At 52.3% G+C, this 27,873-nt stretch overlaps 11 protein-coding genes across 11 annotated transcripts; 9 read left to right on the plus strand and 2 right to left on the minus strand.

The window, feature by feature from the left end:
* Nucleotides 1-384: 384 nt before the first annotated feature.
* On the plus strand, nt 385-5,171 carry BD324DRAFT_615718 (hypothetical protein). Its single transcript, XM_022014754.1, has 8 exons — nt 385-973; nt 1,040-1,551; nt 2,366-2,559; nt 2,624-2,633; nt 2,687-3,102; nt 3,151-3,204; nt 3,260-3,495; nt 4,099-5,171. The coding sequence occupies exons 1-8, from the start codon at nt 692-694 to the stop codon at nt 4,834-4,836; spliced, it is 2,442 nt and encodes an 813-aa protein (XP_021873755.1). The 5' UTR covers nt 385-691; the 3' UTR covers nt 4,837-5,171.
* BD324DRAFT_246696 (hypothetical protein) lies at nt 5,147-6,601 on the plus strand. Its single transcript, XM_022012271.1, has 6 exons — nt 5,147-5,191; nt 5,226-5,587; nt 5,692-5,878; nt 5,981-6,050; nt 6,134-6,323; nt 6,385-6,601. Exons 2-5 carry the CDS (start codon nt 5,352-5,354, stop codon nt 6,205-6,207), a joined length of 567 nt encoding a protein of 188 aa, XP_021873756.1. The 5' UTR covers nt 5,147-5,191; nt 5,226-5,351; the 3' UTR covers nt 6,208-6,323; nt 6,385-6,601.
* A 609-nt stretch (nt 6,602-7,210) lies between these two features.
* On the plus strand, nt 7,211-8,795 carry BD324DRAFT_615730 (hypothetical protein). The gene is made up of 4 exons (XM_022014755.1): nt 7,211-7,945; nt 8,020-8,232; nt 8,362-8,509; nt 8,569-8,795. Exons 1-4 carry the CDS (start codon nt 7,599-7,601, stop codon nt 8,698-8,700), a joined length of 840 nt encoding a protein of 279 aa, XP_021873757.1. The 5' UTR covers nt 7,211-7,598; the 3' UTR covers nt 8,701-8,795.
* A 133-nt stretch (nt 8,796-8,928) lies between these two features.
* BD324DRAFT_247122 (hypothetical protein) lies at nt 8,929-10,058 on the plus strand. Its single transcript, XM_022012272.1, has 3 exons — nt 8,929-9,100; nt 9,146-9,900; nt 9,950-10,058. Coding segments are annotated over exons 1-3 (870 nt in total). The 5' UTR covers nt 8,929-8,987; the 3' UTR covers nt 9,952-10,058.
* A 771-nt stretch (nt 10,059-10,829) lies between these two features.
* Nucleotides 10,830-13,860, minus strand: BD324DRAFT_247132 (P-loop containing nucleoside triphosphate hydrolase protein). The gene is made up of 12 exons (XM_022012273.1): nt 13,411-13,860; nt 13,131-13,355; nt 12,968-13,073; nt 12,814-12,915; nt 12,608-12,756; nt 12,495-12,557; nt 12,391-12,451; nt 12,321-12,336; nt 12,213-12,268; nt 11,946-12,159; nt 11,862-11,887; nt 10,830-11,809 (listed from the first exon to the last, which is right to left on the minus strand). The coding sequence occupies exons 1-12, from the start codon at nt 13,583-13,585 to the stop codon at nt 11,149-11,151; spliced, it is 1,854 nt and encodes a 617-aa protein (XP_021873759.1). The 5' UTR covers nt 13,586-13,860; the 3' UTR covers nt 10,830-11,148.
* A 24-nt stretch (nt 13,861-13,884) lies between these two features.
* Nucleotides 13,885-15,193, plus strand: BD324DRAFT_615741 (hypothetical protein). Its single transcript, XM_022014756.1, has 5 exons — nt 13,885-13,961; nt 14,093-14,482; nt 14,605-14,663; nt 14,718-14,787; nt 14,836-15,193. Exons 1-5 carry the CDS (start codon nt 13,958-13,960, stop codon nt 14,868-14,870), a joined length of 558 nt encoding a protein of 185 aa, XP_021873760.1. The 5' UTR covers nt 13,885-13,957; the 3' UTR covers nt 14,871-15,193.
* A 235-nt stretch (nt 15,194-15,428) lies between these two features.
* BD324DRAFT_648593 (hypothetical protein) lies at nt 15,429-18,462 on the plus strand (the record flags this gene model as incomplete). Its single annotated transcript, XM_022017862.1, has 8 exons — nt 15,429-15,629; nt 15,692-16,366; nt 16,417-16,491; nt 16,544-17,790; nt 17,844-18,016; nt 18,066-18,288; nt 18,335-18,395; nt 18,445-18,462. The coding sequence occupies 8 exons, from the start codon at nt 15,429-15,431 to the stop codon at nt 18,460-18,462; spliced, it is 2,673 nt and encodes an 890-aa protein (XP_021873761.1).
* A 31-nt stretch (nt 18,463-18,493) lies between these two features.
* On the plus strand, nt 18,494-20,412 carry BD324DRAFT_247327 (hypothetical protein). The gene is made up of 2 exons (XM_022012275.1): nt 18,494-19,666; nt 19,728-20,412. The coding sequence occupies exons 1-2, from the start codon at nt 18,742-18,744 to the stop codon at nt 20,078-20,080; spliced, it is 1,278 nt and encodes a 425-aa protein (XP_021873762.1). The 5' UTR covers nt 18,494-18,741; the 3' UTR covers nt 20,081-20,412.
* Nucleotides 20,413-23,229: 2,817 nt separating this feature from the next.
* BD324DRAFT_615754 (hypothetical protein) lies at nt 23,230-24,507 on the plus strand. Its single transcript, XM_022014757.1, has one exon. The coding sequence runs from the start codon at nt 23,630-23,632 to the stop codon at nt 24,461-24,463; it is 834 nt and encodes a 277-aa protein (XP_021873763.1). The 5' UTR covers nt 23,230-23,629; the 3' UTR covers nt 24,464-24,507.
* Nucleotide 24,508: 1 nt separating this feature from the next.
* Nucleotides 24,509-26,418, minus strand: BD324DRAFT_679051 (hypothetical protein). The gene is made up of 8 exons (XM_022019025.1): nt 26,336-26,418; nt 26,220-26,286; nt 26,042-26,132; nt 25,931-25,984; nt 25,083-25,175; nt 25,018-25,044; nt 24,879-24,950; nt 24,509-24,830 (listed from the first exon to the last, which is right to left on the minus strand). The coding sequence occupies exons 1-8, from the start codon at nt 26,355-26,357 to the stop codon at nt 24,612-24,614; spliced, it is 645 nt and encodes a 214-aa protein (XP_021873764.1). The 5' UTR covers nt 26,358-26,418; the 3' UTR covers nt 24,509-24,611.
* Nucleotides 26,419-27,865, plus strand: BD324DRAFT_615793 (hepatocellular carcinoma-associated antigen 59-domain-containing protein). The gene is made up of 6 exons (XM_022014758.1): nt 26,419-26,608; nt 26,665-26,826; nt 26,870-26,962; nt 27,010-27,225; nt 27,285-27,397; nt 27,445-27,865. The coding sequence occupies exons 1-6, from the start codon at nt 26,493-26,495 to the stop codon at nt 27,609-27,611; spliced, it is 867 nt and encodes a 288-aa protein (XP_021873765.1). The 5' UTR covers nt 26,419-26,492; the 3' UTR covers nt 27,612-27,865.
* Nucleotides 27,866-27,873: the final 8 nt, after the last annotated feature.

A 27,873-nucleotide genomic window follows, 5' to 3' on the forward strand; every position in this document is an offset into this window, starting at 1 on the left:
GTTGTGGCTTTTTTGTTTCCCTCTCTCTCACAAGGTCACTACTGCAGGTACTCCGCCCCCGGACTTTTGGGAGGTGGTGAGCAGATCAGGGTAAGTAGGCAGTTGAGGGTGGATGGTGTGGGTGGAATATTAAGCTTGCTTGCTTGTAGGCAGCCTGAAGAGATGTTGGCGCTCCCCTCTGCCACGCACTGCGCTGATATACAGGCTATAAAGGGAAATTATTCTTATTCGACGTGCGGGCTCTCTACGCGCGTCGCTGTTCTCTGAGGATCGGGGGGGAAAGGCAGAATAGGGACAAAAGAGAGAGAGAGCACTTTTACGTGTGGCTTCAGAAAAGACAGCGTCAGAGGATATCGGGACTATTCCATATGTATCGCTCCGTGCCGTCCCCTCTCTTCCCCTCTCGTCGTTGACAGGTGTGTGACCTTCGCGGGACGTGATCGCATTTTGTGTCATTGTTATTCCATTGTCACCAAGACACTCAAACGATTCGGCTATCGACTGACAAAAGAGTGTATAGCTGTGTACCAAAAAAGGGGACGTGGTTGGTTTGGAGCATTCCTTCACCAGGCTTAGGGCAAAGGCGACCTGTAGTCGCTGATTGCTTTGCGATACTAGACAGGGGGGGACAGGAAAAGCAAATACTTCTCCCAAAGGACTGCCACATAGGAGGAAGGTGGGGACAACAATAATGTCTGCTACTACTAGTTCATCGTCTCCGCGCCGTTCACCTGCACCACCACCTCCACCACCTTCAAAGGATCACCATCAACAACTGTATACATCCTACTCATCCTCGAAAATACCAAGATCAGGAGCTGGAGGGACATCATCGTCCACATACATCAATGCTGATCTCGCAAGTGCATTACGCGAATCAGTAATCGTTCGTCATCCCCATCATCATCATCATCTTCCTTCTTCTTCCTCTTCCTCCTCCACCTCGCCGTTACAATATACCAGTACAATCCCTGCGAGTCAATCCCAATTTTCGTTGGCTGGAGGAGCACCTGCCGTTCAACACGCCTCGTACTCACCTCCCATCATCGATTTCTCATCTTCACCACCACCTCCAGTCTCCATCTTGAGGGAGGATTCAAGTTATAATCTCAATCAAAGCAGTACCATCACAGCGGTCGGTGCGGTCGGATCGGGTGGTTCAAGTCATCACCTTTCTGCCTCTACCTCTACCGCTCAACCCTTACGCTCAAAGACATCTTCGGCATCTCTCAACCCGCCTTCTAAGCCTCCTCCACCTTCGCCTCGATCGAGAAAAGTATCTTCTAGGTCATCGACCTATCAAAGCCCCTCCATACCTCCATCCTCCTCCTCCTCCGTCAACATGGCTCAACCTCAACTTCCTTCACAGCGCGTCATCTCCTCTGCGAATCCATTCGAACAAGACGAGATCGAACCTCCACCCATTAATGCGTCTCGTAAGAACTCTGCACCGACACCTGCGGTCTCGTCCGGCAACACAACAGGTGTAGGAGCAGGCGCCAACGCAACGACTAGGGTCAAATATACAAGGGCACAAACGGCACTAGCAGGGTGAGTTCTGTTCAAACTGGCTTGAACTTTCTAGCTGGGCTGGTTGGTTCTCGTTTTCATCATACCTCCTCCTCCTCCTCCTCCGCCTCTTCCATTCCACTTCCCATATCGCCCGCTTCTTTTCCCCGCTTGAGTCTTTTGTTGTCATCCAGGGTATCATTGCTATCGTGATGTTTGGGCCGATCGTCACCGGTTCCAGAGGTCATGTGGCCAAAGTGACATTGGGGGTGGGAAAAGAAAAATCCACTGGACCCGCCGCTTGCCGTCGTGTTGTGTGCTTCGGCGCTATACTTCGTGCTCCAGGTGATCCCGTCTCTTCATTCTCTCCAGATTCACGACACTTTACGTCCCGTCACCTCTGAAGACCCTTCGGACGCTGTTGCTGTCACCCTCCAAGTTGTATATCCTCAAAGGAAGGTCGTCTTGGTACACCATTCCAGACGTCAGAGAATAAAGGATCTTTTGTCCAGGGAGCTGGACTCGACAGGAGCGGTATTTGACTACGGCGTCTTCCAGATTTGGAAAAATCTCCTTGAAGGGGGTGATAGCCCTCTCCTCATTGTCATCACTTTAGATCCCTTCATTCTATTCGTTTCGGACCTCTCGCGAGACGAGCGTTTGTCTAGAGCCCACGCGCGGGAATCCTCCCTCGCCCCTCCGTCATCGTCTTCTAGGCGCGAGCTTTGCAGACCAGGCTCTGTCCCTCCATACCCCATTCACGAGCCTGCTCAGTGGACCAATCACACCCTAGCACGATGATGCTGACTCAACATTCCCCTGCCCTGCCCAATCATCGATTCACCCTCTTGGACAGCAGCGGTACCACTACAACCAATGCTCCCCCGTCTCCTCATCGCACAAGGGTCAGACGATCCATGTCGTCTGGATCATACGATGCGCAGGGTAGGGAGTTGACGGCCGGGCAACGTCGAGCCGCAGAGGATAAGAAGGGGAGCAGACACGCAGATGTGATCGATACATGGGATCCAACGGGTCTGGGTAGTGCGAGTGAGTGCCAGTGTGGTTTCAGATTGGACAGTCCTTACCATTCGTTGCTCTCCTTGTGGTACAGTGTGGCATCAGTGAGTCACTCTGCTGCCCTCTATTCCTCTGCAATCCGCTGATAGATCCTTAGTCAAGGACCATACGATGCAGCGGCTCCATCCCGTAATCTCAATCTGCCCACCTCCCGAGCACCGATGCAAGCGTTCAACGGCAACGACAGACCCGTTCAATCTCCCCCCCGCGCTCCATCCACAGTCACTCTGGCTGCTCAGCCAGTCCCGCCAGCCAAGGATTCCGAGACTGGCGCAATACCAACGGCAGAGAGAACTTCGCGACGAACTGGATCAGCTGTACGACAGAGCGTTGCCACTCGCCGAACCAGTGGAGGTCTGACTGGGCAATATTCTACCAGTGTACCAGCCTCTGGAGGCTACTTTCCCGATGTCGACGAGCCCAATGACGAAGCTAGTGTGCTGAGGAAAGAGAGACAGGCACAGAGGGATCAGAAGAGGCGAGCACTGAAAGCTGCGTGGGGCATCGATACGCGTGAGTGTGGCCAACCGCGAGGTCGCGTTTAAGCTGAACGAAATGCAGCCGAGCCCTTCGAAGACTTTGGCGGGTCACCAGGGGAGGAGGGCGAAATCAACCGTGAGTGCCGCCACGGAACTTGATCGATCGCCCGCATCGTCTGACTTTTTCCCAGTGACCGATGAGTCCCTCCCCTCCGAGCCTAGTGCCTCTGTCCCTCGGGTCCGGTCACCCGGTCTTCGCCTCGGGGCTCTTGGTGGGCCAAGGACTCCACCGATCAAGGATGACCTCTCACCGGTCAGCGATAAAGGTGCTGGCCTCGCCAACATCCCGGCCTCCGGATCTGTTCCTGCGTATGGGCCTGGAGGTGTCAAACGGACCAAGAGTCTGATGCAAAAGATCAAAGGAATGGTGCGTACAAGATCAGGCTCCGTGGAAGCTGCGGGTCCGTATGGATCAGTCATTCGTTCTGGCGATGGACCTAATCGGCCAGGCGGTGGCAATCTGGGATTAGATCATCGTTCTCAATCGATGAGTGCGGGACTCGGGGGTGTGAGACCTGCGATGAGTCCAGGTTGGGATGGACCGGATGTCCTAGAGGAGGAGGAAATGGTGGATGAGCCTGAGGGCGGTGGACAGGACATTGGGCGGAGAGGCTATGCGAATGAGGATGTGTTTGGGGCAGCAGAGACTCGGGGAAGAGGGGACTTAGGTCCCGGAGATAGTCTGGGTCTATCGGGAAGGCGATGATGCTTTTCCCTGATCGGCAACGCTGTCAGCCCACAGATACGCTGTGATCCCTCGATCCGCTTGGCTCTACCCATTTGCCTTCGCAGCCCTGGACACACTGGTCCTTTCGGCTCAATGAGCCCGTCCTCGTTCTCCTACGTGTCCACGCTGCCTGCCCGACTCGCTCTTGCGCCTTGAATCTACACATTCAGCAAAGGCATGCCCGCTGACACTGTCTCTGCTTTTCCCTCTCTTCCCCGCTCGCTCTCGATTCGACTCCTATAGCGCGATGGCGGTCCTCGAGTTCCGAACCGATCCCACTCACCAAACTCAGCATCTATCAACTCCACTCGAGATCTCAATGGTCAAGCAGAAACTGCGGGTGCAGGATACAACAAGCGATCAACCTTTTTCGGTCGGTCTGGAAAACTGTCCCCTCAAAGGACCTCTCCTCTTGGCGTCCCACTGGATGATCCTACTCGGGCCCAATCCATGTACGAAGAAGGCGATCTATTGGGGGAGGAAAGTGAGCTGGTGCCTTCTGAATCGACGGCTAGTGGATTCGTCTTGGTGGAATCGCCAAACTCAAAGGCGAGAGCTGCGAAAGCATTACAGCGTGAACAGCAGCAACAACAACAGCAGCAGCAGCAGCAGCAGTCGACCATCACGCGAGCTGGCGGTGTCCCCACAATGCAATCCGAGCCTATGATGTCGACGACTCTCGCACCTCCCCCAATACCGAATGGGAAATCCTCTCATGGATCAAACATCGTGCATTCAGATACCATGGCCAGTGTGAGCTACGGCATACCACCGATGAACCGAGTCAAAGGCCTACCCACGCCTCCCATTGGACCCGTCATTCCTGATTTCGAGGATCTCGTGATATCGCGTACGAAATCGCGGACAAGAGCCGTTTCTGCTTCGGAGAGTTCGAGAGAGCTCAGCGTACCGGATGACTCTGGACCGGGTGTCAAGAGAAAGACGAGTGTGGTGAAGAAACTGAGGGAGAAGATCATGTAAGGGCGAGGGGAAGAGGAGGCTCAGGATCATAGATCGGGTAGGCGAATGGCCTGGCGAGGTCAAGCGAAGCTGGGGGAGATAATGGCGAGCTAGGGATCGGGCATTTGGACACTGTATTCTTCTCTTCTTTTTCTTCATCCCCTCTCAAAACGGAATCACAAAGTATATCACTCTAGACGACTTGGACGACCGTTTCCCGCTTTTTGCGACCTCATTCTCTTACGTGTGTATGAATGATTATTATGATTGAAAGCCGGTGAAAGATTCGATAAGATGTAGATGGCCTAGAGAGCTAATTAGATCCAAGGAAAGGCGGAGGCAGATGGGGCAGGGAGCGAAAAATGTTTGATAAGTGGTATGGTCCACAGACTCAAGACGCTGATCGCTAGTCTCCTCGCGATTCGCCCGATCCCCGCATCCCCGAAAACATTCCGAGGACGCGACATGAATTTCTGCGAGGCTCAATTTTGGTCAAACACGTCCGTCTACGAGTCTTTCTTTGACTTTATAAAAGTATGGACAGACCGTGGTCCATCCTGTCTTCTGTCTCGATCAGATCTGTCTCCCTTATCTCCCTTTTGACGCTCGCCCTCCCCACTACCTTTGCGTCGCGCTCGTCTGATGACCTCTCACTCGTCAAGCGTCAAAGTTTAGGCTTCAATACGTCTTTCGGTGACAATGGTGGATCGTTCAGTTCGGACTTGCCTATCGCATGTGTCGAAGGCTGTTTACCAAATCTTGTCAACTTCCTGTAAGTCGACTTCCCCCCGACTCGTTGACCCATCGATCCCTGCCATTTGTTTGCCCAAGACGAGTAGAGATCTTTCCATTGCTGATCATCGAGACGCCTCACAGGGGCTGTACAACGCTCAACGCCTCTGACACGACTGCGGGCGAGCCGACCGCATCTGACTATTGCAGCTGGCTATGTGGATCCTCCAATTACACTGGATTCACTCAATGTCTCAACTGTGTCATTGCCAATGGGGAGCAGGACGTGACGCTGAATGATGTCAATGAAAAGCTGAGACAGGCGAATGAAGTGAGCACCTTTATTCCCATAATGATCATGGATTAGCTTGCATTGAGCGAGCGATCGATCACAGCGGCATCCGCGGTACGCGGGACGCTGACATCGTTGTTGGTCTCTCCCAGAAATGCTCCAAAACCATCTCCTCCACTATCTCTCAGATCACTGCTAGTCCCACGACAACGTGAGTTTGGTTGCCGCCCTTTCCTTTTCTTTCCTTCCTGCAGACAGGCTGAAATGAATGACTCACGTCTTGCATGTCTCCAGTGCCGCGACGTTCACCACCTTCACCGAGAACACCGTCACTTTCCCCACGTGGACAGGTCTACAGAGCTTTGTAGCTGCTCAATCGACACCTGATCCTTTAGGTACAGGGTCGACGAGTCTGCCAGTGTCCAGTGTTTCTGAATCAAGCAGGGCATCGGGTGCATCAACCACCTTGTCTTCCTCCATGACGGTGAGTCTTGCCCTCCTTTCCATTGTCTGAAAGGGATCGGTCTTACATCTTCTTCTGTCAGAATCAGAGCCACAACCAAGGTGCCACATCTTCCGCCGCGGCAGCTTCGGCTTCGGCATCTGGTGCAGCCATATCTGCTGTGACCAATGATCATCTCGCTTGGGTTCAGAGCGGTGCACTAGCTGTCACGATCTGTATCCTCATAGTTTGACATCATGTCCATTCAGCGTCCTATAGACCCATGAGCCCCCCCCACGATATAATGAATCAGGTAGTCTGTCCTAGACTACAGATGTTGAACGTAGCCATATTTCTGGTCGATTGAGAGAGCGGACCTAGTGAATAGGCTCTAAGTGTGCCTCCTCGTTCTATCAGGGTGGCATGAGACACACCCTGAGCCGCTGTAGAGACCTACTTTCTGCGAGCTCAAGATGCGGCAGACCCGAGTTCTGGTATCGGGCCCGATCAGGTGCATTGGAGCTCTTGAGGTCGACTTGAGCGATTGAGTCCTCAGGTAAGATTTAGATGATAGGTGTCTTCACGACTATGCCAGTCACCACGCCACGCCAATTCCTCATGGGAGACGCGTCGAAAGTGGCAAGGTATCACTGATGGTCCGGCACATCCTGGTCCTACCCTACCAGAGTCATATACTTGTGCCTGCAACAGATGCAGTCAGTCCCCATTGTACGCTGTGTCAGCACTGCTTCATGTCTGCTCCAACCTCTACATCCCATAGATTAGATTGTGATCTTCGACGCCACGACGTGGCGGGACATTAGCAACTTTTGCTTGCCACAGCTTTGGAATGACGCCGTACCTGAGATTTTTGCCACAATCAAAAGTTTCTATTTTTGGGGGGTTGTAAAATGACTTTCCCTCTTTCGTCCCAGATCTCTCCTTCAGTCTCCCCGTCTTTTCGTCTTCGCCTGCACAGCTGCCAATAGACTATATACAGTTGCACCTTCTGGGTCAAGGGCACTAGCTTACTTCTCTATTCATAGCACCACATTCAACACTTGGTTCTGATCCTGGAGATTAACACACATACCGGCGTGTGTCTGGAGATAGATCATCTTCCTGGCCTTGGCAAACGAGAGCCCACGAGGATCATTCGGGTCACCAGCTGATCACACATTTTTTTTTTCCTTTTCACTCCCCTCCTTCTTCATTCCCACCAGTGGTATCGATCACAAGTCTTGTCGGACGGCAGGATACATTCCTGCCTATTCCCTCCTCCCCCTCGACCTCCCGGCTGTCCATTCAACCCCCACAATGCATACCCGACTGTTCCTCCTTTTCACTCTCCTGGCCCCCCTACTCACCGCCGCCCGTCCCGATGATGTATACCTCCAACGAATGATTGTCAAGAGACAGGATGCAACGGATGATGGAGGTGCCAGTCCCTCTGCATCCCCTACTCCCGATGCTACAGACACTGAGGACCAACCTACGGATACTGTAGCAGCTTCCACGACGGAAGCGCCCGCAGCATCTACTACGGATCCTGCTGCGCCTAGCGCCTCTGCCAGTACGATTGGCCAACCACTAGGAGGAGCAGGACAAGGAGAGAGTATACCTGCTACTTGTGCGAGCTGTTCCTCGTCTTACGATAATGTCATGTGAGTGGGGCATTTGCTTTCTCGATCATGATGTAAGAATTTGCGGCGTCGTGCTGATCATTCGCCTTCTGTAGTGCTTGTCTCACCAACGGAAACTCGGATTCGTGCTCGCCAGTGTGCGGAAATTACACCAGCACCGTCAATTGCATCTCATGTCTCGTCTCCAATGGCCAACCGGATGTCGATCAATCCGCCGCTCAGCAGGTCGTTTGGAACCTCGAAGCGAGTTGTCAAGCTCTTGGAGTGACAGTACAGAGTATCACCATCACTGCTTACCCTACCACGACGTGAGTGTTCCCTACATCTCCGAACAAGATCAACGCAGGGAGGCTCGGCTCTCCTTCGTCCAGTGCCATCTGCTGGAATCCTTTCACCGCCTTTTCTCTCGCTTGGCGCTATGCTGACTGGTTTTCTAGTGGCTCATTCTTCACTCCCTCTGGGCAAGCTACCGTACCTACCAATACCAAGTCCACCAAATCCGTCAGTCACTCCGGTATCACAGTGTACAACACCTACCGTACCAAAGCTCTCGGATCAATATCGACAAGTTATGCCGTCAACCCCGTGAGTTTTTGGTCCAAGTTCAGCTTTTCCAAATCGATCATGCTGACCCTTCTTGTCAGACCATCGTCCTATCTACCTCTGGTCTGGGTTCACGTCAAGCTCAATTGCCAGTTTCCGCCTTGCAATTACTGACTATGGGGTTGACGACGATTCTAGGGCTAGGGATTGGACATTATGTAGCTTTGTTCTAGATGGATTATCCGTGTATGTATCATTCACTTCAGCGAGGCTTCTTGCAAGTCACTTTGCGTTTCTGAGCTGCCAAGGGACTGTCACAGGATCGTTGTGCACAATCAGCAGTTCTGTAGCGCCCCGGCCCAAGAGGACAATACCCTTTGACTGCCACGTGCAGGAGGTGGAGGTGGTCCGAGCGCGACTAACTTTTGACACGCCGAGATTTTGTACTCAACGTCCAATACATTTCACCTTCTCTCACCGCCTGTACTCCTTGATCAGTACAAGTTGACACGCTCTAGCTATGGCTGGTTCTTCGAGACAGCACCCAAAGTCCCCGATATCGTCAGCACGACACCTCCTCTCAGCTTATATGAATAGTTCCACATCGCATTACCTGCACGCAGATGCTCAGCTGTAAGTGTCCTCTTGGTACTCATGCGGACCAAGTCTCCCCATCAGATTCTCCGGAGGGACAACTCAATCTGCGTTCTCAGAACCACCTCTCCAGTCCAATTTGACGCCCACGATGTCCACTCCGGAACCTGTTGAAAGAGACTTGCCATCACAGATCTCTTCGAGTCAGCATGAAGCTTGGAGTCCTGAAGCCTCGCGACTACCCATACAGGACTCGCGCAAGATCGAGAAGAAGCGTTCTCCAGAGGCAAACGAGGATCTCAACGTTCGAGACGGTGTGGAGAAAAGGATCAAGATTGAGAGAGTGTCGAAGGGATTACTTGAACACGAGGAAGGGGATCTGAAGTCAGAGCTGGCGAACTTCACAACAAAATCCAGCGGAGTCCGATCGAGGACGAACGGACGAAGCACCATGCCGAGACGGCCACCTGCGGATCCTCAGCTCCTCAGCACCGAAGACGAGGCGCCAGCCGAGCATCTCAGAGACCTCACCAGCACTCACCTGCAGATTCGCGGCAGACCCCCGACCCAGAAAGAGATCTTGTCCTGCCTCACAGACTTCTTCGGGCATAAGCTCAAGTGGGATGAACTCAGCCACAAGAACTTCGAGTTGGACGAGGTCAGGGAGTACTACGCGGAGCAACATGCGAGAAAGCATGACATCACCCTCGACAACTTTCTCAGCAATGACAGCGGCGCGGTGGCTTTCCGAAAGGCTTTGATAAGGGAGTATCGGGTTTCTAAGGACAGGCTAAACCCTCAAGGTATCGATCTGCGAGCGGACGCTCAGGAGCGAACTTGTGAGCCAGAGTGCGATCGACAGACTGACTTGATCATGCGAAGATACAGAACTCAAGATCCATCGTCAGAATGCAGAACTATCAAAAGACCTGTTCGACGGGGCGTACGATTGCAATCGAGGGGCTGTTCACCTCAGAGCTGCAAGGTACTTCCAGCGACTCGCACAGAATCTCCAGGTGATCCACGAGTCGGACCAAGATCTGCACGTGTACACTCGAGGCATAAGGGTCTTGGTATTGGAAGATCTGCCAGAGTACTCGACGATGATGCGCATCGCGGAAGTCTCGGACCTGCTCACAGCTGATTGGGTATTTGCTCACGTCACACACCTGGTCTTTGCCGGAAGTGCCTCGTTAAGACTCATTCAGCTCACTGTCAAGTTGGACGACGCGGAGATTGGCCAATACTTCCAAGCCCTAGGTCATATGTGTAATCCCGAAACCTTCTGTGGAGAGTACGATTTTGGAGCAATAAGTAATGATCTGATCAAAGAGGCCTTGGGCCTGCTCAGAAAATCGTGGAAAAGACTCAAGACCTGTACGACCCACCGAGCGCTGGACGAGCTACCTTGGACACTGGCCGGCACCGAACATCGTGTCTTCTATCACAGCTCCTCGTTCCCTTTTTCAGCGACTAATGCCACCGCCAAATCTCACTGGATCAAGCACAGCGTAGCGCGGGTGTTGGTCAATGCTGTGACAGAACATGACTCAAACAAGGAAGAAGCCCAGACCCGATGGATTGTCAGCCTCCCTCCAATGACCGATGCGGAGGAAGCTTCCCTCAGGGAGAATCTCTGCGAACTTCAAGATGAAATCAACAAAGCTGGCCTTTTTCTAAGTGAGTAGCTGACATTTCTAGCTTTAGTCCGCCCTCACTCTCAGACCAGAAGTGAGGAGCATCCCTGTGGGACATTCAATGAAGGACCCTATTCTCAAGTGGGATGATGTGCTCAAGATGAACATCCGAGAGGAGGAGCAAGTCGAGTGCCACGATTGTGGTTGGAATCAAAACCGGTGATGTTGAGAATTCTGGCCCTGGTGCCAGTCGCGAGCAGAAACAGACTGAATTGACACTGAAAGTCTGTTTTGACGATGAAGATAGTCCGTCTCTAGTCAGGATGGAGGTTCAGCCACTGAGGCCAGTCAGTCGGGCACGTTGACGTTGTAGGGAGAATGCAGGATTCTAAAATAGCATGCACTCATTCAAAATGTCTACTGTCGTCGCACACGATCACACACCGGACATTATCCGTCCTCTGATGCGGATCCTGCGGGGAGGACCGCTTTCACAGCCTCGATCTTCAGCTTAGAGTCATTCACTCTGTGCCCAAGTTTCGATTTCTTGAACCCATTCACTTGAAAGCGTGGCAGAAGAGCAGATGAAGGTGTCACAGGCGCCTCTCGTGGTCCAGGGAGAGAACCGAAACCTTGCATGGCACTGGAAGCCTGCCTTTGCCAGTGAGCCACTTCGTCGCTTTTGGCCCATTGAGCCGCATGTTCAGCCGCCGAGCTGGGATCGTCCTTGAATTGGAGGAGATATGCTTGTAAAGCCGCCATGGAGACCTCGAGCCCTTCGTTTCCTCCAACAGCGTCAGATCGGCCGATTGGGAAGACGCCATGTACGAAAGTATCAGCGAGAGAGTCTAGTTGGGGTTGAGAGGTCATGCAGACTTTCGACTTCTCAGTAGTCGAATAAGGTGACGCGGGATTCTCGACCTTGATGCTGAGGTCGTCCACGACCTTATCGTCAATGTCGTTGACGACTTGCCCGGTCGGATACTCCCCCAAGGGGTAAAAGTGTTGGAACAGAGCTCTCGCCTGTGTAGGCATAGCGTTGGCGAACGAGACTTTGACGTCGAATCGACCTGCCCGACTGAGCGCGGGGTCTAGTCTCTCAAGGTGATTGCTGGGAGTGAGATGTCAGCCTGGGTTTATCTTTGGCTTAGTCTAGGACTCACGTTGATGCAATGAGGATGCAGCCCTCCTTCATGATAATCAGCATGACGATGATAAAACCTGCAGAAGCCACGATCGGCGCCTACCTGACTCGACACGCCGTCGATTGCGTTGAGAAGGCCTGCAAGCGAGACCGTCGACGGAGCAAGATCATGTGAGCCTCCCAGCATTGGAGTGAGGTGAGCTGAGCTTTGACCTTGTTGATCTCCTCGGATCGAGTCGAGTGGAGGGACTACATTGCCCTCTTCATCTTCGACCATGAGCCTGTCCTTGACTCCATCTCGACCAAAGACACAATCACTGGGCTAGGGCATCAGTGCGAAACACGAAGAAATATCCCGTGATCTGCCCACATGTCTTCGATCAGAATGATAGATCGGGGAGCGCAGTCTCTCAAGAGCTTGTTGAGCTATTCGAATGAATCAGAACACAGGGATATACTCGGGCAAACCAGAGCCTACCTTAGCATCGTCCATGCTGTGATCATCACGATCAGCAACGGCTATCATGAACACTCCTGGGTGAACCCACCCTCGCTGACCAGGATTGATAGCGTAGATATCGAGAGACAGCTTGCTGGCCAAAGCGGTCGCTATCGGAAGATTAGTTGGTGGACGCCAGTTGTTGCTGCTCACTGAGAGTTGTCTTGCCCGCGCCGGGGGAGCCATGGAAAAGATACCCTCGCCTGTGTGGTATACCTGACTTTGGTCAGCGGCTGCATGGTCAGACTTCCCGGAGCGCTTCTCACCCCTCGCTCCGTACCATTTCATCTCTTTGTCAGAGAAGAACGCTTTCATATCTTTGAGCATGTGCTCTTTGATGTTACCGGGCAGGAGAACTGATGACCAAGGTCGATGAGGTCTGGAGACCGGCAGCTGCCAATTAGGGTTAATCCGTCTGTGTCAAGCTTGGTCAGTCACATCATTGACGATGAGGAAGAAAGGATGGGCTCACTTTGGATGGAAGATATGGATCTCCTTCTCTTGCTTAGCGTGTAAGGCGTCGTGGGCTGCAACTAAGAACGCTCGAAGTGCATTGTTCTGGAACGCATAAGTTCTGCATTGAAGTACTTAGGTCATCTTGTCACTGTTCCATGGTGGTCACCAACCTGATCCTGAAGTGATCTTTGTTGTGCAGCGAACTTCGTGCAAACTTGCCAGAATGCCGATTGATCCAGATCGATGACCCCTCATGATGAATCGCGATCGTCTTGCCTGTCGCAAAGAAAAGTAAGCGATGGGAATATGCGGAAGAATAAAGAGGTGACTCGCCATACGTTGGTAGAATCTGACCGATGACAGTTGATGTGGTCCATGTAGCTGTAGTCGTCATACCAGAGACCAGTTTGTTCTTCGCGTTCCTACCATTCGAGATGTCTGCAGTGGTGAGCTGAAAATGGTGCATTTGCCGCTGAGCCTCGGGATCTTGAGCTAGCCAAGCCATGATCCATTTGAAGGCGTCATCTTCCGCTGAAATGTAAGCCGTAGGAAAGAGGACTGCACCAGGTTGGGATCAGCCAGTCTACCCTGAATAATAGATTTGGGGACTGACAGTCGTCAAACTTGAATTGGAGCCAGGATATGACATGCTTTAACAGTCGAGTCAGAAAAGGAATCAAGAGCATCCCCAATCCGACGGGTAGGATGCTCTCAGTGGACAGGTAGGGCCTGATCAGTCGCATCGTCCCGTTCGGAACGAGATGAGGTAGCAAGCGTTGAAACTCCATCGTAATGAGCAGCAGGGAGAAGCACGTCAGATGACAACAGTCAGTCAGCGTTGGGGATAATGGTGGTCAGAGCCCCCGTGTGCGCAGAGGCTGATCAATACGAGTCCATCCCAATGACCAACTCGCTACGCTCTATGATCGTCTGGCGCTGCGTGCACACACAAAGGAGATCAGTTCTGAAAGGGAGAGGGTCGTCTATACTTTTTGATTCCGTTTCCGTCTCCATGACGTAAGCACCTACAAGGGCCCACGCGACTGTGACGTCGTCAGCAGCGCAACTCTATCTCTGTCCGAACATCCGCATATCATTCTCAGACCCCATCTCACAACGCGACTCAGTATCTACGTTCATAAAGATACCAACCAGTCATCATGTGTGAGTTGACAGCACTAAACGCTGCAACGGATGAGAGTTACTTTTGACCTCGCTGCCATCTTCTGCAACACCTGCATGCCTTATCCGCGCTTGATGGAATACAAGCTGACGATGTGCGCGCTCTCCCTTAGCCGGCATCCTTGATCAAGCCAAAGCAGCCGCCACGTCGGCTTACGAAACTGGATCGAATCTAGCCCAGCAAGCAGCCGCTGCGACATCAGACCTCGCCAACCAGGCTGCCAACTCAGAGACTGGCAAGTCTGTCACTGCTCAGGCTCACAACCTCGGAGCTCAAGCTCAAGCGGCTCTTTCAGGAGCAGCTGTCAAGGCTGGGGAGTTGTCAGGCGTAGCTCATCAACAAGCTCATAATCTTGCTCCTGGAGTCGTTCCTGCGCCAGAAGCTGGAGTCGACAAGTCTTCTGACCTCGAACCTGAGAAGCCAGCGGATCGTCAAGAACTACAAAAATTGCTGCAGAGAAGACCTACAGCCGAGGAGCTGAAGAGACAGGGAATCTTGAAAGGTGAGTGTGACCAAGGGTATTCGCTGTAACGCCGACAACCGAGCCCAACGGCCTTGTGCGAAGGGCTTAGGCGCAGCGCCTACGAATCTCCTACAGCGACCGCATACTAACGCCGCATTCAGGTGACCCAGGTGACAGTCTCGCCGGCAAGCGAGCTGATCTGGAGCGATCTATGCTTGAGGTGAGTTCTTAAGCCACAAGCCATGTTAGCTTGATGTTGAAGCGAGCCTCTCAGGACAAACTAGAAAAGGACATCGCCGCAAGACCGACCGAGGAAGAGCTTGTCAAGAAAGGTATCCTATCTCGTACGTCTATGTATAGCGCGCCCGCGCATGAGCTGACTTGCGATCAAGCGACCGACGAGAAGCCCCCTGCCGATTTCAAGTGAACGAGTCAGTCCCATTGCCGGGCCGAGTTCTGTGCTTTTTGAAAGCGATTCCCCGAAATAAAAGAGAAGGAATCTATGAGGGGAGTTTGCATGTCAGCAAGAATGAATCAATGGATGACAGACACCCTTGTCGGGGGCCGATGGTCTCCTTCAGAGTGCACATTCGCTATGACTGCCTGTCCAAATGAGCCGAATTGAGGTCGTGACATACCCCAGTGACATTTGGCCGTGGATTACCGTGGAAGGCATTTGGGCGCTATTTTCTCTTTCCCCGCCTTTTTTGAATTCATCCGGGAATCACAATGTTGGGGGAATGAATTCGGATCCATACACTGCACATCTCGATACACTGGAATTCGTCCAGTCGTGTAAACATTCGGTGGGATCTTCGATTCGAGGACAGGATCGACACATAGGCCAGTACAACGCAACGTCCTGCTGCTATAAATTGTTTTTCATCTACACCGGACAGTTACGCGGCGAGCTGCGGACGATAATAAGGCTTGGCCAATATTATTACCTGCTGCAATGTCATCCGAATTTGACCGGACATCAACGATGACTTCACAGTCGTCTCAGAGCGTTCCGATGGTGACTGTACCAGCACCAATACCCGCTCAGAACGGACACGCCGTTCAATCGTCTTCTGTGCCCCCATTTTTCGCCCCTCTCGAGCCTCTTGATTTAGACAAGGCTCTCAGACCGATTGGAATTCATAACGAACAGAATACATGCTTCCTGAACTCGGTCTTCCAATCGGTGAGTGAGCACCTCTAGGAAGAGGCTCAGCATGAGGATGCTGATCCATGTATTCTTCGTAGCTTATGGCGACGCAACCGTTGATATCTGTACTGAATTCAGATCCAGAAAATGGTCTCGTTAGAGCACCCCTAAACGCCCTTCGTCGCCCACTCGTCTCTAGCGAGTTGATCCCTTCACTCCTCCCCGAGGCTCTGGAGCCTCCACTTTACAATCTTCTTCCCGTCGCTCGTGCTTTCCTTGTTGCCCTACAAAAAGGATGGCGGATGAAAGACCTAAAGGGCGGAACGATAGGATATGAAGAATTCAACTCGGACAGGAGCATGAGACTGAACTATCTTTTACGGGAGATGGCGAGAAAGTATGACCAATACGACGATTACACACAACAGGACGCGCATGAGTTGATGAGACACTTGTTGGACAGTATGGAGATGGAAGAAAAGGATGTCATCAAGATTGCTCAACCTGTCCCTCCTTCCCAATCCAGCACCCAGCGCCGCGGAAGAGATGGTATATCTCCATTGCCGTCACCTCTGCCTTCAAGATCATCGTCACCTGTCAGAGGTCCCCAGATCACCGTGACGGATGATCCTTCGGAAGCACCGCTGGCCTCGACCTCTACTTCCTCCTTGCGGCCGGAGACCATCCCTGAAAGCCAACGCTTGATTCCCTTTGTCGATGTCCTGTTTGGAGGCTCGTTGGCTAGTGTTATCGTCTGTGAGAAATGCCGAGCGGTGGGTTAGGACCTTGTCATTCATTCTACTGGTGCTAAATCCACGTCCAGGTCTCCCATACTTATGAGCCTTTCCTGGATATATCGCTGAGTCTCAAACGTGCGTCAGCCGAGAGGACAAGAAAGGTGAGTCTGCTTGTCAGTGTTCCTCTGTGTATTTGCTGACACCTTTCTGAAGCGAGACCGATTCAAGGCAGCTCTAGGACTCAAGTCTAGAGGTACATACGCTAAGACTGCCACCGACATGTCAGCTATCGCTTCGGAATCCGAGCTGTCGGATGGGGAGCGGGAGCAAGAGGAGGCTGAGAGAGATCGACGGAAGAGCATGGACGATCGACCAAAACAGCTCGGAAGTGAAAGCAGCGGCAGTCGCGGTAACTCACTCAAATTCGGACTCAAGACGAAACCAAGCTTCTCATGGCGTAGGAAAGGTTCTCGATCAAGCGAGCCTCGGACCAGTGTCACTACATCACCGGTTTTGGAGACCACCAAGGTCGTTAGCCCGCCGCCACAGCCCATTGCTGCAAAGAGCGCTCCGTCCTCACCCCGTCTCAGCACGAGCTCGGACCGGGCACACGGACCGAGCCTGACGAAAGCCCAGATGGCTTATTTGCGACGGTTGCTCGCTGATCCCTTGGCGACACAGGATCATGATCCGCTTGCAAAGCTCAAAGCTGCCAATAGTGGCGAGGAATTGCCGGCTCCTCCGACCCCGCCTCGAACGGCCATAGAGCAGAGTCTGGCCGCTTTCACCTCGGTCGAGGTTCTGGAGGGAGAAAACGGGTACGCCTGCAAGAGATGCTGGAAGATCAAAGCAGGCAAATACAAGTCCAAGCATGGGCCTACTGCCGGAGGCGAGGACTCAGCTACCACATCGCCAGCTCTGGTTGCATCCCGAATCTCCTCGCCGCCAGTGTCTATCGCCGCGGATACCAGCGCCGGATCTCTCGAGCACCTCTCAGCCCCTCAATCTCAGTCAGGACATGGAGTGAGCAGGGCTTTGTCCTCCGCGTCACGCTCTTCGGCTGGTCGCAGCGGTCGAACGCCATCACCCTTGCGCGAGCATACCGAAGCTTCGACGTACGGGTCCATCGAGCTCGCCTCTGTCAAATCAAACGATTACTCGATCGTGGAGTCATCTATTTCTGTCGAGACACAGACATCAGGCGAACCAGATCTGGAATCTGATGGTTTATCCAATACATCCTCCTCATCCGAAGACGACTACTCCCACCTTGACACCACTGTACCAACTGCGAGACCGAGCATGCCCGCGAGGAAAAAGTCTTCGCATTTCATCATGCGACGGGCGTTTAAGCGATACCTCATCGCTAAGGCACCCGAAGTATTGATCCTACACGTCAAGCGGTTCAAGCAGTCGCAAAAGGCAATCATGGCGTTTACAAACTTTTACGATTTGAAAAAGTGAGCCCAGCCCGCAGACCGAAGCTCGTAGAACTGATATATATTTCCGACAGGATTGATGACTACGCGTCCTTCCCCGAACTGCTAGACCTCTCGCCATATATGGCTCCAAACCGGAATGACTACAAGATGGTCCAGACGCCGTACGGACCGAGAGCGCCTTTCATGGACTGGCCATCGCCCGATCACGGTCCACATGCCGAGCCCGTCATGTACAAACTCTACGGTACGTTAATGTTACTGTGAGACATGGTCAACAGCTGACACCACTGCAGCTGTGGTCGTACACATGGGTACCATCAATGAGGGTCACTACATTGCATACGTCCTCGTCGATCCACTGCCCATGTTTGGCAAGACAGCAGAGGAACTCAACGTCGCTGGAGTCACGAACGGAATGAATTCAGTATCACTGAACGGAGATCGCCCAGTAAATGGGCACAGTAGGTCACCACCTCCCCTGCGAGTGGATAGGCGGGTCTGGTGTTATTGCTCCGAGTGAGCTTTCTGCGTATACATGAGCGTGCCGAGCTGACTCCAGTAGCACATCGGTACGACTGGCATCAGTGGATGAAGTCCTTCAAGCCAGTGCTTACCTTTGCTTTGTAAGTGCACATGCCGTACTCTGGTCGCTCGGAGCTGACGTCTGTGCAGTATGAGAAAGTCGCGTAGTTGTATGATGGGATGTCATGATCCTCAGGGTTGTCCGAGAGACTCGTCTGCTGTCATTTCCACTCCATCTTGATGATCCTTGCCTCTCCGCGACCCTATCGCCCTATCACCCCTGACCATCCCAGCCGGGACGGGAGGCATAGTCAATTCCCAGAACTCGGATGCGCGAGTATCTTGCCTCCCTTTCAGGTACATCTTGCTTCAGACTGCGACGCGCTCAAGGCATCCTTTCACAAACCTCCTTTCTAACAAAGACCCCGTTCAAGTCCATCGCTCCGAATGTACTGGGGAGAACGATATTTTCCCACTGAAGGCAAAGAGCTTACTGGTCAGTATACTATCATCATGTCGGACATCAGTGACCCAACATCATCAGGCGACGCATCGACCCTTGAAGGTCGGGTGACTAATTGGCAAGATCAACAGTCGGTGACAGAAGAGCCTATCACGCTGCAAGACACTATCAATTCCTTGAAACGATGGCGTGTGGTTGCAGAGGAGCACTCTCTGCCTGCCACTGCGGAAGCAAGGATCTTTGTCCGAACACAGATATTGAGGTGCATCGACAACGCTATTGAAGGTATTATAAGGTCTCATAGATCTTTTCTCACTGACTGGACCCGAATCTCAAGGATGCTGAGCCAAGGTGACCGTCAAATGGTCAAGCGCATCCTTGACAAAGAGCAAGCAGTGGAGCTTGATGAACGTAGCAAGACATTCATCGAGGATTTACTCCCGGAAAGGCGGGACAGACTAGACCTGAGAAAAAGTCTGAACGCTTTTTGGGAAAATCAAACCATGCTCAACACATGGGTAACTGATGATTTCTATACCTCCCAGAAACAGTTCGCGGATGGCATGCGAAAGTTGGAGAATGCAGATTTTGCTTTTGGGCGAAGGGAAGCGAGCGACGACTACGATGATTCTCTGAAGCAAGCCTCCGCCATTGGGGACACATCGGATGCGAAGAGCCAAAAAGCTAGGTTAGTGAGAGATCGGACTCGGCAACTGGTGAAATTGTACCGGCAACACAGTCAGGGAAGCTTTGACGAGAGTATGTCTTATCTCAACTACACCCTGCTGGATCTGTCCAAACATAATGTCGATACTCAGATGGGATGGAAGTTGGTTCAACTTGTAGACCATACGGCCCTGGTCGGTGACCCTGATAGCGAACAGGACACTGATCTTGGTTGGTCCATCGGTGAGCTGTCGCTACCTAGCGTATCACCGGGTTTTGTGCAGGATCCTGATCAACCAATCAGGTGATTGGGGTATTCAGTCGCTCTCGAATATAGGCGTCGAGTTTCGCGAATTGTACACCACTACAGTCAATGCGCCAAGAACCGAAGAGGCGACGACGGCCGCGCGTCACGAGCTGGCAAAAGGTATCTTGGACTCTGTTAATAGACACGTCCAGAATCCGGATTCGGATACACCTACAGGTCTTCCAAACCCTGGCGATTACGAGACGCTGGTACTCCGATTGGAAGGAGTGATCACCAAAGCCAAAGCAACATTCCCAGACGGCTCCATCATGTGGTCAGCTCCGAATTTCGTGGATCAAATCGGTTTAGCAGGAGTGGAGGGTGCCGAGGACTGGGTACCAATGGAGTAGATCCCATATAATGGTGAGATGTCACTCGCCACGCCCTTTCTACTGTAGCCTCATATTCCTCGGTCTTGCCGAGCTAGACTCCGGAGACTCAAGCATATCTACTGCCTACCAGACCTTACTATCGTGGGCGCATGTCTGGTGGTCGCTGCACTCACTCCTTTCTACTGCCACGCCTGCCGGATGATCATCATGATGATGCGTTTCTTAGCTCAACGGCTCCAAAACTGACCAAGTGGCGTGGTCACTTGGGGTCGCATGCCAAAGTACCTCTACTGAGGCCGCAAGCGTGGCATGTTCATTTGGAAACGATGATCCAGGCTTTCAGACTCCTTCACTCATCACCTCCCGGCCGCCAACGGCGAGTAAATTGGCCTCACACCACCTCCCAAGCAGGTAGTTTCAGAGTGAGACATTCGTGAGGTGAGTCCAGATCTTGGTAGCCTTCCTTCCGACTCAAGCTACGGCTTCTGATCATACTCAATCGCATCGTTGCCCCCACCCCATCCCCTCTTCATCCACTTTCCTTCTATGCTCAACGAGGCTAAGACCTTTGCATAGGTGCCTCCGTGTGGCTATATGTCCTTTGTGTCAAATTTCGTCCCTCCTTGATAGGCTGGAATTGTTGGATCGAAGGCTCCTTTCAGACTGACTTTGGATCTCAGTGTCGAGACGCGGATGCTACTATCCCCTGGCGACCATGCTCGCATTTCCCCATCGCCCAGGGTCTTTCTTACCGCAGCGCAACCGTCTCGTCCCCTTTCTGACCATACAGTAACGAAAACATCAGCTCACAGATAAGACGATGCAGACCGACTCTGAATCGGGAAATGCCGCTCAGGGGGCACAGTCAACACATACTCAGCGTCCATCACAAACAGATGCTTGTGAGTTCGCCAAGTGGACGATCAACACGATGGAGGGCTGGCTCGACGATGTCGCTTCGCTTGATCTCAGCGCAAGAGGGAGAAGCCTCAGAAGATACGCTAAACACGTTCAAACAGCCATCGAGGACACCATCACTTTGATTGACCGTGCGATAGACTCCTATGTGGACATGAAGACTGAATTTCTGTCTACTCTGATTGAGTTGCGAGAGCGAATGACATCGAAATTGCGGGACGATTTTCCCACTGAACTTGAACAAGCTGCAGACTTTCTTCTCTCTGAAGACACGGCCATTCAGCAGTCACTGTTGGCCTCCATGGGGGACTCGAAGGCGGATATTATCGCAGTGGCTAAGACTTCCAAGGAAGCTCCATCTGAACTGATTGTCTGGCAAGAGCGAGAGTACAATCAGGCTCTCAAGGCATACACCATTGCGAGCGAGAATTTGACAAAGCTCTCGAAAGCATCTGTGAACGGCTCTCAACCGGGGCAGGAGCTGAAGGCCGATAAGAACGAAAGTAGCTCATCGAATGGAGGCCAGATAAAACGTCGCAAGACCCACCGCAGTTCTGAATACGCCATGAAACGGGAAGAAGAGCAAAGGAATCTTGACCGTTACCACACCATGAGTCTTCAAAATTTTGGTGCAGCTACTGACGAGGCTAGCCAGTACGGCTACCATCCATATGGCCGAGAGGTAGCCATTGGGTGGCAATTGTACAATCTTGTGCGAAGTATGGCTCAAGGACGCTCAGAGCCTGTCAGAGACTCCTTGAATGGTCTGTATTGTATCCAGCAGCCCTGCATCGTTACTGACCAATCGTACTCCCTAGGCGTTGACTTCGAGCCCCTCTTCGAGGCTGTCAGTCAGAGATTTAGAACGAAGTACCGAGCCTGGAGTGAGAAGAGCAAGTCGAGTCAAGAGGACGCCGACGATGCACGGCGTCAGCTGACCCGGAGCATCATCACCATCCTGAAGACTGAGTTACCTGAACTTTGCGATGACTTACCGGGAGATACGACGGAGATTGGCCTCGATAGGATCTTACAGAGCTCGACAGCTATGGGTCAGGGTAGATATATGATTCACAACGTTCCGCAATTTGTCGAGAGGCTCGGCATGAGTGTTCTCAACTCATTTGCCCCTAACGTTCAGGAAAATGGAGGGAGTGAGGCGGAAGCGTTCAAAGAATAAGCGGGAGCTCCTTTGGATACACGTCTTCGAGCTTTGAGTCGCATAACATTTTTTCTTTTCATTGGAGATGCAGTCCATACATGCAGCTCCAGCGACATAGTGCACGTGCAATAGGTAGTGCGAGCCAAGAAGACTACAAAAGGCGGCGTAGAGTGTCAAGGATTCCGAAATCCGCCACGTTCGGGAGTGGAAGACGTACGTCCCTGTATGATGTACTACATACTGAGCCAATCTGCCAAGAACCTGGGGACTTTCCCCGTGGAGCTGTGCACAGCTCGTCAGCTATAAGAGGCTTGAAGCAAGCCATAGCCTGCAGGTCAAGGTTGCTATTCTGACTTCTCAAGCATAGACACGCCGCTCGCTCTCATCGTGAAGTTACGCCATGATTAGCCACGCCCACCAAACAACATTGAAGGCTCGATATGCTCTCATGGTCAGTCAATGAACAGATGACTGCCTCAGAGTTGATCATCGCCTTAGACCTCCCATGTTCTCCTGTGGGCCACAGCTTTCGTCTTGAATCTCGCCCTGTCCGACGACATAGCTCTCATTGTCATCCATTCTGCGCTCGGATTCGCCATGTTGATCTATGTCCCTGCAACGCTAATCATCACCTATCAAGACCGGATGTCGACGCACAGGATCCCGTTCGATCACGCAGGGGGGGGGGAAGTCGCCTATCTGGCAGTCCAAATGGCTGGATGGCTGACTGCATTCATATGGGGTGTTCTCATCGTTGCGATTGATGATCGATGCCATAACTGGAATGTCGATCCCCGATATGGCTGGTTCGAACCACGGCCCTGCATCACCATGGTTGCGGTTAGCGTGCTGGCAGCGGTAGAGGTCGCTATCTCCACTGCCTTGCTCGTGATGGTCATCAAGCTGGTTCGACGTCTTCCGGACAAACCGAAGAAGCAAGGCTTCCGGTTATCGATGAACCAACTGCTGCGAGGATCGACGAATGCCAAGCTCGGGGAGAAGGAAGCTTCTCGATAGATTCACATGACCAATCTCCGGTGATGACATCAGCGTCTAGATCATGCCTCAATTCCTCGTGTGACACCATATAACTTCGACCAACTAAGGTGTTATCATGTCTTCTTCATCCCTTCTGCCACGAGCGATAGCCAAGACTTCGGCCTGAAATCGGTTGATTCGGCTTGAAATCGGTTGATTTTCAGGCGAGATCCCGCAGATCTGACTCAAAAACAAAAATACTGGAATGATAATAAATAACTAACAAACATAATTTTGGCGTAGCGATGCCGCAGCGTCCAAGCTTGAGCTCGTACATGTGTCTCTCTCACTCGAACATACAGCTTACAGCGTGAAGGCTTAACGAGCAGGTAGACAAAGTTCTTCCTGGACGACAGGTCGTGGTCGTGAAATTGACATTCCAAACTCGGCCACCCTAACGTCGTTTTGCCTCCTATCGATCTATCGGCTTCATCGCAGAGGCGTCAGCTATGGCCCCCGTTCATCCTCGCATCTTAATATGCAGATATGCCTTTATGGTGAGTAAGACCTTATCTGAGAACTCGAATGACATCCAGGCTTTTCAATTCGTTAATTGGGCAATCACTTTCAGTCTAAGCCTTGCCCTGGCTAGAGACTTTGTGTTGTTTATAGTCCTAGCTCTCGTGGGACTGGTCATGTTCATCTATGTTCCCTACGCCTTACATATCACCTACCGCGACAAGCATGTCGGCGTCCAAGGATTCGACCATGCTGGTGGGGAAGTCGCATTTGTCGTGGTAGCTGGAGTTGGATGGTTGATTGCTTGCGGTGTCGATATCCTTCTCACTGTCTTATTGGGAGTCTGTCAGGATGAGGAGGACTACTATCTTCCGACATCAACCAATCAATGTGGTGTCGGAGTCGCCCTTGCCGTCCTTACTGGTCTCCAGACCATCATAATGATCCTCTGGCTGTGGATGATTGTCTTCATCGTGTACAAATCGCCTAATACCTTGAGATCGGAGGCTTATCGAACATCCGTCAATTGGCTACTACGCGGAGCATCCTCACCGCAGAGAGGACCAGAAATTACGTCGATGGCAGAGGAGGCTCCTCGGCCAGTAATGAGGCAAGGATCCGGAACGGTAGCTGCGTCAGCCACTGCGCCGTCACTGCAGCCCTCGTCTTACGAAGGAGCGATACGGCCTGCAGATGTGGGACCTTCGTCTTCCGCTCCCAGCGCTCAGTCACCAAATCGGGCGGCGAACGCACAGACTCAGTGGGAGGACAAAGACGACGCATCCTCCGATTCCCGCATCAACAGCATACACGGTGTCGATTAGCCTGGTCATTCATGTCAATAAAGTATAATTCGGCGAGGGGCCATTCAGTGATCGATCATGCATGTCGTGAACTGATGAGATCTCGCCTCCGGGGTCCTGCAGATGCAACAATGGCATCCATTCACTCCAGGCCTTCCGCTTGCATTCTCTAGTCTTTTCGCCTCAATTTCAGCTCGGGTCGCTCAGTTGCGAGGGTCTCGATAGTGGTAGGACTCTCGGTGGTGGTCTCAACTCCGACGTGATGAGAGGCTACGGAAGAACCTCTCTGCAGCTGTCGGACTTGCGGTTCTGACCCGCCTAACCGGATCCCTGCCTGAGAGGAAGCAGACGCTTCATCACTGGGCAATGGGCGGCTTCCGTATAGAGCCTGTAAGATGGTCAGCAGTTGTCGAGACTGAGACACAGGCAGCCTGACCGGGCGCTCCTCGTCAGACTCATCGCTGGGTTTCTTAGCGGGCATATCATCACCGAGTCCGTTGAAGGTCGCCTGGGGAATTTGATGAGTTATTGGCGTCTTTCGAGTTTGCTGTGTCTTTGTGCCGACAAGCACTCACGTTCGAGACTTCGCTGACAGAAAGTGACTGCAAATTCAACAGGGTCATTGGGATCATGATCTCACATTCCAGTTCGTAAACGCCCTCGTTTCAGCGATTTGCTCAGAAGCTTTGGCGATCTGCCGCGATCGCTTGGAGTTTCGAGCTTCATCCGCTTCCTAGCATAGGGGGCGACAAAGATCAGAAAGCATAGACATCTAGGCATCTGCGATAGCATCATCACTCACCGCAGCGGTCGCCCAAACCCACTTTCTGGTCGATTGATCCCACTTTTACAGTGAAGTCCCGTCCTCTGTCAGTCTAAATCCACAAGGGAGATCCTCTTTGTTGATGCTGCTCATTGAACTCATGATGATCAATAGTGAATGTGGGGGGCCTCAGTCCGTCACTTTTTGCCAACGAGGCGATTGATCGGTAAGCCTTCTTATACCACAGAATTCGCAGTACGGAGGGATGATAGGGCTCAGGAGTGGTGGGCCTGGACTTCGGTCTTGTACATTTTCCTGTCGCAGTCGACCTTTGTCAGAAGAGTACGGTCAAGGGGTACTGAGAGTCTCCAAGGCGAGATTGATGGAAGGAGCGTACAGATCTGACGCGTCAGCGGACCTCCATGTGAGCCCTGACGTGCGCTGAGACAGAAAAAGGGTCGGTGTTTGCCATGGGTATGAAAGGAAATCACATAGTGTCATACATCCTTGATGCCTGGGTCAGGCTGCAAAATGGAGTAAATGAGTGTCCAGGATAGGCTTGGATAGCGGTAGGGCATGGGGAACACATCGATGGTGATAGGAGCCGTTTAAGAGGTAGATTGGGTCCTCTTCCTATGCGGCGCTGAAGAGATCGCCTACATGGACGGACTGACGGCCGATCTTTGCAAATTCACTTCTTGCCGAAATCATGGGGACTCGCTCACGGCTGCTGGTCCAGAGGCATGCCGGTCGTCTGACTTGGATCGAGGCGCAGCCGCCTGGGCACAGATCGGCATCTAGACGAGCTTGCCTCCGGCTCCTGACACCATGCCTACCACTCCTCTCGCCGCCTTTCCCCCAAAGTCCCGTCCAGAATTACGAGCGGCAAGTAAGGAGATAGCGAGGCAAGAGGCTACAAATGCCGTGCTAGGTTGAGGATCAGTCATATAGAGCTGCCTGGAGACGGCGGACAGCGCCTGATGAAGCCTGCATGGTCATGGACGACAGACCCACAATTTGTAGAATGTCACTCGGGATACCTGCCGCTCCTCCTCTGAGGTCCGCGATGATGCGAAGATTGCTTGTGAACATCAGTCATAGCCCAGACACTGACAAAACGCTTCACCCACACCTGAGGTTGGGAAGAGCCATAGCGCTCCGTGTCTGTCAATCGTATTCGGGATGCAGGTATGATTGAGAAGCTTTCTCGGAATTCCGGGTCGGATTTCAGGATTCTCTGAGCATCATAACAGAGTCATTTCACTATTCTACCTCTGAAGTTGGCTCATGTTCAAGAAGCGGACGAGACCTGCAGGGGTCAGAGGGAAGGATACAGCAGAGAACGAGGATGAAGGCCAAAAAATGGAAGACTCCTCAACTGCCGGCGAGGATGGGGAAGATGGGTGAGACCCGCAATCATTACTCAGACCTTGTGCTCAAAGGCTTTTTATTCACCCAGGTTGAGTGTCGATGAGCTCATCATGCTGCGGAAGCTTCGGAAATCAAAGCAGGGAATCGATCTCGAAAAGCTGAACAGAGGAGAACACAGGCATAGGAAGAAGAATGAGGATGCTGGGCTGCAGAGATACGGCTTACAGACGAGGGACGAGGATGTGGACGAGTAGGTCATAAAGTGAAGCGGCGACGGCTGATGGTGCCGAAAGGGAACTGGAGGATGAGAAGGAGAGGGCAAAGAGATTGGTCAGGAGCAACAATTTCACTCAACAGACGAATGCTTTGGACGTGGATAAGCACATGTGGGAAGGGCCATGTTACTGGGGAGCGAAGGACTGACGCTCGACAGGATGGCGTACATCGAGGAAGGTATCGCCAAACGGAAGGGAAACACTGCAAAGGAGGGAGAAGAGATACCGAAACCTTACGATCCTCAGGCAGAGCTGTATAGGATTCCGGAACGTTTCAAATCACTCCCTTCGATCAAGACAGAGGACGAAGAGGGCAACTTGACTAATTCATTGGGAATGCTCAGCGCCATCCCGGAAGTCGATTTGGGCATGGAGTGAGTCCTCAAGCGCTTCTCTTGTCAGCTTCTTGGATTGACACACTTGCGTCACTCAGCAACCGTCTGAGAAATATTGAGGAGACAGAGAAAGCAAAGCGAGAGATGATGGAGCAACGAAAGACGGCCGCACGCCACAAGCCTGAGGAGGACGACTTTTCTGCTGCTCGATGTGAGTGAATCAAAGTATATTCTCCATACTTGGCTGACATGAGCCAGTCTTCCGATCCAAACTCAGGACGGCTTCCGATATCTATGCCGCGGAGGACGCAAAGCGTGATGCTGCAGCTGCTCAGAATGCCCAGAATCAAGCCAGGAACTACAGAGAACCAAGACATGAGTCTGCGACGGATGAGCAGGTATATGAGAGGTTCAAGAAGAGGTGAGTCCAGCTAAACTTTGTTCAAGCGGTTCTGGCCCTCGCCTAGAGCTGAATCAAACCTGTGCAGGATGAAGAAGTAGATTGTGCAGAAAGAAGAGACGCTTGCACCTAGACGTCATTGACATTATGTTGTACCAAGATAGCCTAATCTTCTATGCAAATGCAGCATCTTCACCAATCATCTCTCATCCTCCGAGCTCATTAATCCACTTTGACCTGTCATAACCGGCCGTATATTTTCTCCCAACTCAAAATGACGCCAAGCA

This window comes from Kockovaella imperatae, assembly GCF_002102565.1.
Source record: "Kockovaella imperatae strain NRRL Y-17943 chromosome Unknown BD324scaffold_2, whole genome shotgun sequence".
In the NCBI taxonomy this organism is placed as follows: domain Eukaryota; kingdom Fungi; phylum Basidiomycota; class Tremellomycetes; order Tremellales; family Cuniculitremaceae; genus Kockovaella; species Kockovaella imperatae.